The 15162-nt window shown below is 43.6% G+C and overlaps 2 protein-coding genes across 2 annotated transcripts; one reads left to right on the top strand and one right to left on the bottom strand.

The window, feature by feature from the left end:
* Positions 1 to 4403: 4403 nt before the first annotated feature.
* LOC306786701 (uncharacterized protein) lies at positions 4404 to 6260 on the bottom strand (the record flags this gene model as incomplete). Its single annotated transcript, XM_079281547.1, has 2 exons — positions 4404 to 5798; positions 6089 to 6260. The coding sequence occupies 2 exons, from the start codon at positions 6258 to 6260 to the stop codon at positions 4603 to 4605; spliced, it is 1368 nt and encodes a 455-aa protein (XP_079137673.1). The 3' UTR covers positions 4404 to 4602.
* A 540-nt stretch (positions 6261 to 6800) lies between these two features.
* On the top strand, positions 6801 to 9384 carry msrb1a (methionine sulfoxide reductase B1a). The gene is made up of 4 exons (XM_079281042.1): positions 6801 to 6919; positions 7530 to 7672; positions 7860 to 7974; positions 9002 to 9384. Exons 1-4 carry the CDS (start codon positions 6865 to 6867, stop codon positions 9019 to 9021), a joined length of 333 nt encoding a protein of 110 aa, XP_079137168.1. The 5' UTR covers positions 6801 to 6864; the 3' UTR covers positions 9022 to 9384.
* Positions 9385 to 15162: the final 5778 nt, after the last annotated feature.

Raw genomic sequence — 15162 nt, 5'->3', positions numbered from 1 at the left:
ATATGTGTTTTTGAACTATGGAATGTACCCAGTAATGTGTGTAAAGTATGATATCTGCGCAAAATATATGCCTTTCCTGCTCGTGCTCTCCGCCTGTGTGCATGACACTCTGAGAACCAGCAGCTTGGGGGGCCTAATCGTTTTGGCCCAAAAGAGGCGGGTCTATGAAGCAGTTTAGCCAATTGCTGATTCAAGATATAAATGAGTGACATACAATTTAGCCAATCAGCGCCCTCAAATAGATTCAGCTTGGGGCCAGAACGATCAGGCTCCCCTCGCTGCGCGTTCTCGTCAGGAGAAGTCTCTACAGGCGAGCGCCAGCGCAAGCACTCCTCCTCCAAGACCCGTTTGAGAGGAGAACTTTGGCGGAGATTCTGCAGCCAAAGAGCTGATATCAGATCAGTCTGACCTCACAATCAGACAGCAGACTCGCGGGAAAGGGAAGCAGTACATGCGAAGCTTCTGTACTAGCTGTACACCAGACAGGTTTGGCTAGCTGGATGACGTCATGTTAATCATTTATTTAGCTTTTTAAAACAACGGGGACGGATCCAGCACGGACAGTTACGGGAGTGAGGGATGAGGAGGTAAGGAAACATGAGAACACCAGGGTAGGGAGTGAGGGATGAGGAGGTAAGGAAACATGAGAACACCAGGACACACATGGAGAACTCTGTCAAGCTACATATTAGACAAAGTGAACATCTTTTCTTCTACATAGTTGTCCTCAGTCTCATCTGCTTAACTTGGTCATGGAGGCATCAACATGTAATAGAGATGTTAAATTAACAGTGAAAACTCATCATAGCTTAATTTAACATCAGTATTCATAATTACACTTCATGTTTACTTCTCCTGATCTTTACCTCCTATAACAAGGTCCATAGGGACATCTCAATAAATGAACATGTTATATTATAGAAGTGTTATTTACTGATTGTTTTCGTGTTGGAATACATGTTAAATATTTAACTGCCAAGTAATAATGCGTGTTTGATACTTACATTTGTTTTGCATTAAATCATACTGGGATGTTTGCTGAAATTGATAAGATGGCCCAACCTAGAACATTTTCCACCAGCCAGACTGGACTGACAGAGACATGACCGACGCCCTGGCACATCTGCCAGACCCTCAAGTATCAAGTATCAAGTTTGGTGATGAAGTTATCGTATTCTGCCGTGAGTTTAGCCCCACTGAAGGAGAACTCAGACGCCTCCTCATGAAGAAACATTGCCCAGCCAACTATGCCAAGGTTCGAGCAGCATGTCAAGGAAATGCCAGACGGGGACAAACCAACTGGGATCACGCTGACAATGCTGCATATAGACATGATTACCTACTGGTTACAGCTTTGACAATTGCTTTCCCGCATTGCTTTATTATTATGTGATATATATATTATATTATACTGAATTGCTTGTGAGGGGGACAAAAATACGATGTCCTGATGTGTTTGTTTCAGTGTTAAGTGTTATTTACTGCTTTCTTTCATGTTGGAATAAATGTTAAATATTTAACTGCAAAGTAGTAATGCGTGTTTGATACCTTCATTTTTGCATTAAATCATTCTGGGATGTTTGCTGAAATTGATTGGATGTGGCACAGCCCTACCTAGAACATTTTCCACCAGCTGCCACTGGTTATAATAAACCAAAATACTGCCTGTGAAGAGTAACTTTGGTGTGTCTGCTGCCACCTGTTGGCCAAGCTGCAGAAGAACATCTTTTAGAGCAGCAGGGTGTTGCAGCCACCTGTACTTCATTGGAGCAGTGATTTTCAACCTTTTTTGAGCCGCGGCACACTTTTTACATTTACAAAATCCTGGGGCACACCACCAACCAAAATGACACAAAAAGACACTAACACAGTACATATAATACATATAGTTAATAATATAGTTTCTAAATGTATTTGTACTCAGTGTGAAACCTGGGCCTGTTTCGATGAACACAACATGGATATCCTGGCAGGAATGGCAGAAAGACACACACAAAGCTCTTCCTCAACAGCTCTCAGTCTCTCTCTGTTTTTAGTTTTTATTGCTGTCAAGCTTGAGAAGCTCAGGTCACACAGATATGTGGTTGAAAACGGGAGCAATGTCAAAATAGCTTTGTTGGCCAGAATGGGGAACTCCTTGGCAACAGCTAACCAAAAACTGTCCAAAGGAAGATCAGCAAAGTTTAGCTTTAAACCACAATCTTGTTTCAGTTCAATGAGTTCCTCTTGCTCCTTTAAAGTCACGTCCTTTCCAGCAACGGATGCTGAGCTGTATGGGTCCCTAACCCAGTCAAGGCATTCTGTGAAGGCTGAAGAGAAATAAAATGACAACTTCTCCTCCAGAGTTTTCAAATGTTTGCCAATCACCTCGCACATTGCAGCAGTGTTGCCATCCTGCAGTTTCTCGGTGAGTGGGAACATCTCAAGGTTGCCACGCTGCACATGTTGTTGCCAGAGCTGCACCTTTAAACGGAATCCGTTCATTTTGTCAGTGCTTGTAAGCAGGTTTTCATTTCGGCCTTGCATCCGTGTGTTCAGTTCATTCAGATGATGAAATATATCAGCCAGGTATGCCAGCTTTGCACACCACTGATCACTTGCAAGCAGCTTTGAGAAATCGGGCCTCTCGTCTGTCAGAAACACTTTAAGTTCCTCTCGGAGCTCATACACACGGGTCAGCACTTTGCCGCGCGACAGCCACCGGACCTCCGTGTGGAGCAATAACACTTTATGTTCCGCTCCCATTTCCTCACACAGAGACGCAAATAAGCGAGATTTCAAAGGTCGCGTCTTCACAAAGTTCACTAAGCGCACAACATCATCCAACACAGGACCTAGATCTGCTGGTAAGGTATTTGCAACGAGGGCCTCACGGTGCAAAAAACAGTGCGTAACAGTAACAGCTGGGTTTCTTTCTTTGACCCTACTTACGAAGCCTTTGATGCGCCCGACCATGGCTGCGGCTCCATCAGTGCAGACACCTGTGCAGTTTTCCCACGTAAGCCCGCTTTTGTCAAGATATTCCGACGTGACCCGAAATATTTCATCTCCTGTTGATTTTTCTGGCAGTGCCTTGCAAAATAGGAAGTTTTCGCTAATGGCTTCTCCATCCACAAAACGCACGTTGGCCAAGAGCTGACAATGTCCACTAATATCCGTCGACTCATCAAGTTGCAAGGCAAATTTCTTACTGATGCGCATATTTTCCAAAACTTCTCCATCACTGTCACCTTTTTTTTTTTCATCACTGTCACTTGCTCGTCTTGCTTTGATCCCAAACTGTCACTGTCACGTGTCGCGCAGCACTAACTCTATTGTCTTTACAGGTATTTAAATCCCTCTGCTGCCACCCACTGCCATAGAAGAGTATTACATTATCTGCGACACTTTATTACAGCACAGACACCCGACAATGGTTAATTAGGTGATATTAGAAAATTTCCCACGGCACACCTGACGATCTCTCGCGGCACACTAGTGTGCCGCGGCACACCGGTTGAAAATCACTGCATTAGAGGAGTAAGCATCCACAAATTTACTGTATTATTAACACACTGTCTCTGTACACACTTAAATGCTAAAGCAACAGTCAAATATGGTGAACTTGGGGAAATGGGTTGAAAATGCTGCTCACATTCATCATATTTCAGATATAAACAACAGGCATGGGGAGCAAACTTATTTGTATTATGCTTTGGAAATTCACCAGACTGTGGTGATTACAATTGAATTCCCTCGAAATGTATTTAATGTGATCAGTGCAGATGTTTGGATCCCAAAGTAAAACTCAAGAAGCCAGGAACACTAGCTGTGCTTTAGGACACTGCTAATAGGGTCATATAATAAACTAATAATTAATAAACTTCACTCTCTTCCAACTCACAAGTAATAATACACATATTGTTATTTGACTTTAATACCATATAGGTAGCTTCATACTGTATGAGTATTAAATGTTTGGACTGACTGATGAATAACACTGGTGTAAATAGTTTAGGTTTATAGTCCTGTTATCTGTTCGTTTGTGCACTTTATTTTATATTTCACTTTATTTTATAGCTTACTTTACATCTGTTGTAAATTTGAATATGTTTCTACTTGCACTGATTGTTGTTGTTTGTTAAATGTTTGCACCTCCCGCCACGCCAAATTCCTTGTATGTTCAACATACCATGGCAATAAACGGTTCCGATTCTGAATAGACTAAAGGTAAACAGACTACTGGAATGTGATACGACAGGTTATTCAACTTTATTGTCCTCCATGTGGAAATTTGGTTTCACCAGGAAGCCATTACACAGAACAGTATGCAATAACACGAACATGAAATGTGAAAGAAAGCAGCTCCAGAGATGCTGCTCTTCACTCTTCGGTCTCAGCGATACCGTTTTTTACCTGTGGGACTCATTTAACCCTCTTAATAAGTGCTAACATATCTCAGCGGTCGAACACATATCAACCCAAACCTAAAGGTATTCACAAACATATTTAGATTGTGTTGGTTTTTTTCTAACAAATAAAGGAGTTCTTTAAATGATTCCTCAAAATCAATCTAACTCACCGGTATTTATGATTTGTAATTGAGCTCCGGGGGTCCTGTGTTCACTCAGTGACGGCCTTTTCATGAGTTTGCAGGTGCACCTTCAGATTAGGCGCAAACCTGTACCTCATGCCACAAATGCGGCAGCTATATGGCCTCTCTCCTGTGTGTGTGGTCCTGTGTCTAGTCATCTGTCCGCTTTGGCTGAAACGTTTGCCGCACATGTCACACGGGTACGGTTTTTCCCCCGAATGGTATCTCATGTGTGTTTTGAGATGACTGCTGGTGTTAAAAAGTTTGCCACACAGGCCACATTGATACGGTTTCTCCCCCGAATGGCTTCTTTTGTGAATCGTAAGGTTCTGGCTCTGGCTGAACGCTTTCCCACAGATATCGCAGTGATACGGTTTCTCCCCAGAATGGGTCCTCACATGCACGATCAGATGCTCTCTTCGGTAAAATGTCTTGCCGCATTCTTGACACACAAACTCCTTTTTGCCCTTGTGTATTCTCTCATGTAGGCGGAGACAACGGACATTGGCGAAAGTCTTGCCACAAATGTCACAAGAATATGTTTTGTTGTGGCAACCTTTCATGTGAGTCATCAGCTCATTTGAAGACAGGCACGTCCTCCCACAAACAGTGCAATCAAAACTGTTCACATGTGTTTTTATGTGCTTCATCAAGGAGCCGATGTACTGGAATCCCTTGCCACAAAAATGGCAAAAACTGCGACCCTTGTCACTTTTCGGTGAACATTTGTCATTGGTTAATGTTCCTTTGTCCTCATTGACGCTGCCACTCTGCCCTTGCAATGTCTTTCCTTTCCCCTTCATTGTTTTGGTCTGTTCTCCTTTGTTATTCACCAACTCCTCATCACTGTCATTGTTCTCACTCTGAGCCGCAGACCCGTCTGAAGAAACTGGTCGCATTTCATATGATACTCGCGTCTCTGGCTGATCTTGCTCACTTTTCACAACTTCAGGGGAGGGAAAACCCATCCCTTGTGTTTGACTGTCACCCCCAAGTTCCTCCTGCTCTTCTTTTATCTCCGACATCAAGAAGTCTGTCTGAACAAAGCAGTAGTTCCAGGTATCGTGATCCGGATCTGCACTGGTTTGAGAGGCTCCCGGGACCTCGGCACACAGACTGGAGTTAGACTCTTCTGGTGTTGAGGGTCCTGGGTTCTCCTGCAGCTGTGATGCAGCACATTGGGCTCCACTTGTAACTGTGCTGCTGGTCAATGAAGGCTCTGCAGCTGCAAAAAAGTAGCAAAAGGAGAAAATGTTAACCCACAGACTTTCTGCTAAGTAAGTCATTTTCTAAAAAGATACACACAATACAAAAACCCACTCAAATTTAAGAGTTACAATCAGGAACCGCGAACAAGAGGGGCGCAACATCTGTAGCTAACGTTACATTGCTAACGTTACATAGCTAACGTTACTTCTTCTGGCACTACATTGCTGACGTAACATGTGGAGATCGGTATGGCAATGCAAGGGCCAAACCCGTACTAAAACAACACATTCAGCCAGAGTCTCAAACCTGATTTATTTCGCAGCTGGTGTCGCAGACTTTCAACCTCTTCTTTCGACCGACTAACTTCTTCGTACATAGTTAACGTGATGGTTTTCTCCACCTCTCCGAGGATCTGCTCCGCCGCAGCGTACAGCCGCTGGTGAACAAACGACCTCAGCTGAAACATCGTGGCGTCCATGTCTTCTGGAGAGAATCACAGCACAAAACCATTAACGCCTGGTAGCTGGGATGGCAAGAAGACAAAGTCAGCTAACCTAGCTCAATGCTAGAGCTTGTGATCCGCTAGCAGCCAATTTAGGACTTCCGTTTTTTAGTCATTCAGAATAAAAGCGCCAATACATACATTAATAACATGGTAATATGCTGGATATTGGTGATGCAGCTTTGTATTTGTTGTAAATTGAACGTCAACGTTAAACAGTTAAGGGTCTATGAAAGTGGGTGTAAAAAAAGAAGGGTTTATTTGACCAAAAAGAAACCCAGTTTACAAAATTAGGAACACTATACTGGGCCCATAAACGAGGTCAACCGAACAGAACTTTTAAAAATTGAAATAGTTTTCATGTGTTTGTATGTGCTTCATCAAAGAGCCAATGTACGGAATCCCTTCGCCACATAATTAGCAAAAACTACCACCCTTTTCACTTATAGACGTTTTATTTTGAAGGCTGGACCCTTAAACCGGATGTCTTATTGTTGGCAGATGGAATGTTTCTGATGGTCCAGATAACTTTTCACTGCGTCAAAGAGGAACCGGTAAAAACTGTCTGTGGAGCACAGGGATGTCGTTTTGTAGATTTTTCGGTGAAGAGGTCTATAAAGACCATTTTAAACCAGGTACGTTCATTACTTTAACTTCTTGTACTTTATTCAAAATGTCTGCCTAACTTGTGCTGTTTAGAGACGGTTAACCATTGCTAGCCTCTGTTAGCTAACTATTCATTGTAATGTTAAATAACTTTGGTTCGGAGTAAAGTATCGACTCCTGTCCATGTAGGCTGTAGCCACCAGTAAGAAGTTTAAGAAGTGGTGGACACAGTTTGTCTAGTCACATAGAAGTAGACAAATTGTTTGGCATGGAATGTAAATGAAAAAAAGGTTGTTTTGTAACCCATGCTCAGGTTACACAACAACTCTGTTACGAAACCGGTTTTTGTTTGCATCAAATGAGAAGTTGACTTCCTCTTAAAAACACACCCTTAAACAAATACAGCATTATCTATACACATCATTACTACCAAAATGTTAAATATGAAACGACATATCCTTTAAAATACAATAGTAACAAAACATGGTCACAGCTATCAATGTTAAAAGGAAACCAATGAATTATCCTGAGTTGGTACTACCTTGATGTCAGGTCTGAGGTCCTTAATAAAATTACCTTTTAAATAGTTCTCTCATCGTGTTGCACTCAAATCATCATCTCCCATCCTTTACTCCTCAGGGGTTTATGTATGCTCCAAGTGTGATCACCAGCTGTTTACCAGCCGCTCCAAGTACGAGCACTCGTCTCCCTGGCCGGCCTTCACCGAGACCGTCCATGAAGACAGTGTGTCCAAACACAAGGAGAGACCTGGGGCATATAAGGTACAATCAAAAGAAAATGCATTTCATAAACCTATTAGAGGACGCTTACTATAGGTGTACTTTATTCCTGTCTAAAGGAACTAGCTGAAGGTAAACACGGTACAACCCTCGAGAGACTCGTGATTGTTTAATCAACTGCTGACTGTATCGAAATGCATGAATTCCTGATTCTGATGTGTTGTTCCAGGTGCAATGTGGGAAGTGTGGAAATGGTCTCGGCCATGAGTTTGTGAACGATGGGCCAGCCAGAGGCTCGTCTCGCTTCTGAATATTCAGCAGCTCACTGAAGTTCGTCCCTAAAGGTACGATAGTCCGATTACATCACCACACCAGGTTACAAGCACGGTTTGTGCTCTATTACACTGACTTTATGTTATGTAGGCCGTAGGAATGCATGTTTGCATATTTTACACCCGATACCATGTGACTGATAAATCAACTGGGCCAATTTATCATAGATATTTGCTTATTGTCATATTTACGTAGCAGCATCAGCATCAGGCTTTGTTTTAGGCGGCACGACTTTTTGCCAGTATCAGATGTCGATTTTCCGGCAGATGAAATTATCAACAGCCAAAATGTCTGTTGGTATCAGGATCCAGGATCCCTGTCTGACCCGTTGTGTGTTTCCCCTGATCTCCTCTCCTCATGTGTCCTGTCATTCCCCTGTTTGTTATTGTGTGCCATGTGCTCTGTGTTTGTCCTCTGCCTCGAGACACCTCCCATGGCCACACCCTTGAGTGTGCACAGCTGAGGACACTCCAGCCGATCACCTCCTGCTGCCTGACACACCAGACTCAGGGCCCACTAATGATTCCCCTGTCTCTATATAAACTCTGGTCCTGCAGTCTGGGGTTGTCAGGTCGTACCGTCTTTCACCCGCTTCAACCCCGGGGCATCCGCTGCCCTCCTTGTGTGTACGGATTACACTCCGCTGCTCTGCCCTCCTTGTGTTACACGGACTACACACGCCGTCAAGCTGCCAGCCCTCCGGTGTCGAGCCACGGGCCTCACGCCGTCGATCTGCCACTCGGGTGGCGGACCACGGGCTCCACACCTTCCTGTCTTAGTCAGGCTAAATGAAACCGGTTTCCATTAACTTCTGTCTCCTGTGGTCTTGCGTTTGGGTCCTACCTGTGAACTCCCGTGACAGTTGGGAAACATGTGAGAACTAACATGTTATTAAAATAATCTCGAGAGTCTGCGCCCCGCTGTGCATTTACAGATGTTAGATTTCTGCTGGACTGCTTTAATGCAGGTGGGTAAAGGAGAGTAAACTATATGTTTGTACAACCAGTTAAATGGTTCTGTTCTCTCGTCCCTCCACAGATAAGGTTGATGGACAGTAAGGTGAGCTGTCAGAGGGAATCGCTGCTGGACTCGTAGAAGTCTCTCTGTGCTGCTGAAGGTGTGGACAGCAGATGAAGTGTTCTGGGATAAAGCCCATCTGGGAGCTCCAGGGCTCTGATGAATGATGGCCACACTGGACAGCAAGAACAGAAGACCGGTCTCAACACCTTTTTTAATAAGCAATCATCACCATCTCAGGAAAGCCACACTGATTATTACACAATCACCAGTTTCATTTGTAATGATTGAGATTGTCTCACGGTGAGATTCGCTTTCTTATGATGCAATAAGCTATTTATTACTAAGAGATGAAACACGTCTATTTACCTTCAAGTCTGATATGTAAACTAAAATAAATCTATTTGAAATTAAACACAATGCTCTCTGTCTTTTTCTACTGTGCGAGTAGTTTTAGTCTGTAATGTCAGTCACTAATGAGACAAGTAGGACAGATGGAGACACTTTTTCTGGACTGATGTCTGAAGTTTAACCACGTGGCTCTAAAACGATGGTTTTTGAATTTACAGAGTCTACTGTTCACTTCCACACTTTTTTTTTTTTTTAAACCAGGAGCACAGAGACAAACACAAAAAAAACGCAACTACGATCCAAATCCAACCACATTAAGTTTTGCTGCACAGAAACGCTAATCTTTTTTCGTAGCTCCTTTAAAAAGAGTTTACGGTTCAGTTCTAAGTATCGCAGGGTAAGTCACATTGTTTGCACGCTTCACTGCACCACTCTGGATCTGTGAAAGCATGTTGGACACACTGTGCTTCATATTCCTCTTCAAAAGTGTAATGGCATAATCCCATCAGTTGATGGCGCTATGTGGCCGAAAAACACATCTTAATGTATGCAACTCACCTAAGTATTACTCTGTGGCCATATTTTGCTCTCTCCGGAGTTAATAAGGAAGGCTTTCATTTTGAAGACTTTTCTGACGATGCTCTCGATTGACTTGGAATATTTTCCTCTTTCAATTAAATGTCCTCAAGTAATTGTAGAGGATTCCCTAAATCCTGCCTGCAAAAAAAACCGAATAATGTTTCACATGTAACAATGCTTTTAATTGATCATAAAAGGCCTGGTTTGTTAATGGAATTTAGTTGACATTCTTGCAAAAAAAAAATCCACTCATTAAATATCTGTAGTCTGTAGTACAGTAACTATCTGGAAAGCATGTGTCCACTGCAGTGCTGTCGGTAAAATGTGTTCACGCCTTCCAGACCGAAGAGTGCTCACTGTTTTTCTACTCTGCAATGTTTTCCAGATCGCCGCTTCTTGGCATGTGGAGTGGTGGAATTATAAACAAGGCGAGGATGTGGGGCTGCGTTCAACAGCTCTTGTGCTGTTTAAATGTCTGGGTAAGAGCAGGTGTGGATCCGCCTGTTTCAAAGGCTGCAAGATCAGAGGGGGAGATGAAAGCTGCAGTGCCAGGCCGAGGATTAAGAAAGGAAGCGCAAACATCCATAGATTGTAATGATGTGTAGTCGTACAACATTTAAAGCAAAGACTGTTTTGTGCATTTGATGTGATGATTTTGTCTGGAAGATCAAAACTCAGAAGGAGCAGCTGTTGCAGAAGTATTGTTTCAAATTTCACTTTGCCTCAAGCGATGATGGAGTAATACCTGCACAAGGAGGGTATTACTGACGAGGATGTCTTTGTCGTGGCTTCTCAGTTGTAACGCCACACACAGCTGGCACACAGACTGACCTGTCCTCAGGGGTGACGAAGGAGGGTGAAGGAGGGGGGCAGCGACAGACTCAGACAGGGACCACCACGCAAAGATAAACCAGATGTGAGAAATGAGAGATGAAAAGGAAATTGGCAAAAACACGGGACTGTAATTAGAGTTTTCTATCTGCGAGAACACCCTTTCTGGCCGGCATCTGAGCACAGCTGTATGGCCAAGAGGAAGCAAACAGGAAGGAGGAAGTGGTAACCCTCTGATAGAATCACGAGACAGACTCGTAACCGCACTCTTCCTTCCACTGACCTCTAGGGCCCATCCTGCTCCAGAGCAAATCCTTAATTACATTAAACCGCTACTACTCCAAAGCCTTCCCCAGTCCCACAGGCCGAGCCTCAGGGTGCAACTTAAACGTGTGTGTGTGTGTGCGTGTGTGTGCCACTGACTCATTCGCAGCGACATCTTGTTTTAATTACAACGTATATGAGGCCTGTTGCTTAGATGTGGATGTTTACGGGCACTGCACCTGCTTCTGTTTTGAGCCACAACAGAGAAAAGTGTCTCATTCCGTGTCCACACGCCATGACATTATATCCAGTTTCATCAAGGTAGCATCCCCTAAAAACATCTGCCATCTAGTGGCTCTGATTCACTCACTACAGGAGCTGTGATCGCATTGTGGGAGGAAGTACGCTCCTGAATGCGTGACTGTAACAGAGATAGAGAAAGCTTCTTTCATCAGTGAGTAGCGTATAATGTGATGTCTCCATCCATACATGGTGGGGCTGCCCTCCACATGTCAAAGACCACATATGTTGGCCAAACATCTGCCTGTGTAATGAAATGCATATCTTGACAGCCTCTGTTGGTTATAAACGCCGTAGATGTGGAATGAGGAGTCATAAAAACACAATTACATTGAGGAAGAAACAATGAAAAACCACAAGTTTCTGTTCAGTCCAACAAAATGTCAACAGTTTAAACATGGGAGGGACTGCGCAGCGCCGCAAAGCCAGAAAGCGCCCCGTGAAATCCCAAGTATGAGGGCTCCCAGTAAAGAAATAAACAATGAGAACTTTCAAAGATTATCTTCAACGGCTTCTGCCGCTTTGTTGTCACCTTTATCACATGATCACATTCCTGTTCCTGAAGGCCACCAGCTTCAATAACACAGAGAGGGTTTTGAACATGCGTATTTGCAAACATCACTCACTATCTGCACTGTGATCTACTTAAGAGATAGAGCCAGAGACAGCAGCACAGGTTGGTCTGAAAGCTTCAAAGGAATACTTGAGGTGTGTGGCACTGGCATTGTTCACGCAGATCAGGGAGAGGGGGGGGGGGGGTTCCTCATTCTCTGGGACTGAGGGATAAGAGAGATGGTTCAAAACAGGAGAAGAAGACAGGCTGATTGTGTGCCCACATGTCAACATTGATCCCACCTTGATCACAGAGGTTTGGGAGGCCTCAAAAGGTGGGCAAACTGCGGACTAGCTGTGTGCATATACTGTCAAACAACTGCTCTCTTCTACTTTGTGTTTCCTGTGTGAGTTTCTGAGAGATCAAATCGAGCCTCAGGTAAAAGTGTGCCAGAAGCAAGGAAGCGTTTATCAAACGCCCCCGTCTTCAGAGTTTGGAAATATCAGGCCGGTTTTAGATTCTGGCTAAATGATTTAAAAGGAGGCTCGGCTCACAGATAGTCGGGCCGGTGATGGACTGTGGAAAATGCTGTTTTTGTGTGTCCAAAAATGTCAGAGGCCTTTGACGTCTGGAGAGGTTTATGGCACGCAAAAAAAAAAAAAAACGTCTGACAGAGACTGAACTCTAATAGAAAGTAATTACCTCAGTCTTTCCCTGGGTACGGTGCCACAGAACGTCTTCCCACTGCCCACCCAACCTCCTCACCCACCCTGCTAAGCCCAGCTCCCTGCTATTTACGGCTGCTCATCCTCTGTCATCTTGGTTCGTAATCCCAGTGTGTTCCACAGGAGACAACTGCAAGCATATTTATCCATGCTCTTTTTCCTCTGTGTGTTTGCAACGTATATGTCTGTATAACATTTTGTGAACTCCCCAGAGGCCCCAGATGGGTGGTCTTAATGGTCAAAATTGCTGCTTTGGTCATGCTGATTGTTAACTTCTGTGCAGAAAATGTTCAGAAGTGCCTGAGCTCTTTACTCTCCTCAGTGATTATAACCCAATCAGGAACCTATAATCATAACCAACATTATGAGACATTTACGACGGTGTTCCGACTCAAGTTCTTCTCTGCAGATGTTTGCAGATTGATTCCACTGTTATCTTTGCTCGTTAATTATGAAGCCACAGCCAGCAGCAGGTTAGCTTAGCTGAGCATAAAGACTGGAAACAGCTAGCATGGCTCTGCCAATGCTAAACGTCTGCACCGTATCCACCAAAAATGTCGATCTGTGCCTTTAAAGCACATCTAGCCTCGCATTTTAACCAAAGAACATTAATTACCGGATTCAAATAAAGCATTTAATATGTGTGTGCGTGTGTTGGTTTGTTTAATCACATCTGGATCCCCCTCGTTGTATGAATGAGGGGAATTCCACATACCTCTCCAGCTTTATGCCCCTCAGCACCTATTGTGCAACACACAGATGCGCACTGATTTGATCTTTTTCATAGTAACTCCTTAAGGTAGTCAACATTAGAGCCAGCTATCTCAGCATTTAATACCCGCTTTTACATCTCAAAAATAAACCTCGAAAGCATGATTAATATATCTTCAGCATCAACGTTTGGCACAGACAATCTCTAACGCTCCACATTTGCACTTTATTCTTTTACTTTTGTGCCAGAAAAGCAAATACCCTCTAATCTCACCTGTCAAGTCACTCTGAAGTAATTGTTTCTCTCGATCCCTCGAACTCTTCCTTTTGGCTCGTCAGTGTCCCGGATTTGTGCGGAGAACACCGTGTTACGCCAAACACTAAAGACAGTGAAGATAAAGAGAGCACTTTGTGTAATTTCCTCCATATCTCAGGAAGTGAGTCAAGACAGAATCCAAATTCATTTTGAATGTATTTTGGGGAAGTCCAGGGAAAAGCCTCACTGCTATCATTTGGACCAGCAGCTCTGTTGTGTCCTTTAAAAACACAGACCTCAAAACCCAAAGTGAGACCAGATGAGAGCTACAGGAAGGAGAGGAAGATTTGTGTTTGAGTGTGCGTGACGTGTGTGTGTGTGTGTGTGTGTGTGTGTGTGTGTGTGTGTGTGTGTTGTTGGTAAAGGGGTGAAAACCGAAGAGGTCAAAGACTCAGAATACGTTCCCACAGGAATGAGGCTCACACACAACCCAATGTGATTATTAGCTGTACGACAGTGAGGGTGTGGTGGTGGTGGTGGTGGTGTTTTAAAAGTACACCACCACCACAAAGTTTTTAAAAATTCACCGTTTTCCAACCAAAAAATAGGCTGGCAAATAATCCCCTGCAAAAACTGCAACGAATCATCTTTACAACTAATTATTTGTACAATTGTCATATAATGAGTAAATTAGACAGATGTTGTTTCCTTTGTGCAGAGCTGGGCTAGCTGTGCCCTTTGCTTTAGCTAAGCTAAGTGGCTGCTAGCTGTGGCTACATATTTAGCATACGGACGGTGTCGATCTTCTCAGTTACCTCTCAGCAAGAAAATGAACTACAAATCACCCAATGTCTTAGAATTGTTTGAGGTTACCTCCAATCATGCCAGTTCCTGTTCCTGTATTTGGTTTAAATGGAGCTTTGGACGACAATAAAATGCACATAATACCGCATTTGTCCAAGCAATGTGACCATTTTACACAGGAAGATGTTTGAACCAAACTTAAATGATTCAAACTGAAAAGCATCAATCCCTAAAGTGAAATAACCAATTTTGAAGTTCATTTATCTCCCACCGGGCATGTTTCTTTCCTGGTGGGTCACATATTTGCTCCACTCCTGTCCCCTTTGGCCAAAACAACCGTCAGAACCCTCACTGATGGTTTGCTTGTTTGAGTCGCACATGATTTTGCATTCCTGTGAAATGCAGACTGGCCCCACAGGGTAGAAGCCCATCTCCTGTTTCTGCAGCATGAAACAGTTTGACACACACACACACACACACACACACACACTGGCCTGCAGGATCTCACAGGACAGGTGATACTATTTTAGCAGACCTGACTCAACGGTGAGGCAATGGACAGAGCAGTTTATTTTCTGTTTTTTTTGAGGATGACAGCTCTCTTTTCTCACAGTCGATGTGACAAGTTGGAATTCGAAAAACATGGGAAACTCCAGGGAGTGGAGAGACAAACTGCTGTGGTTTTACACCAGTAATTACAGTCAGTTCACACCCATCTGATGAATGTTTTTTCATTTACAGAGATCGTCCAGGTTTGACTTGTTTACATGAATGAACACACGGCTCCCAGTTAACTAATGAGACAGTC

Source organism: Melanostigma gelatinosum, assembly GCF_949748355.1.
Source record: "Melanostigma gelatinosum genome assembly, chromosome: 13".
Taxonomy (NCBI): domain Eukaryota; kingdom Metazoa; phylum Chordata; class Actinopteri; order Perciformes; family Zoarcidae; genus Melanostigma; species Melanostigma gelatinosum.
This window is presented reverse-complemented; position numbering and strand designations above follow the sequence as displayed.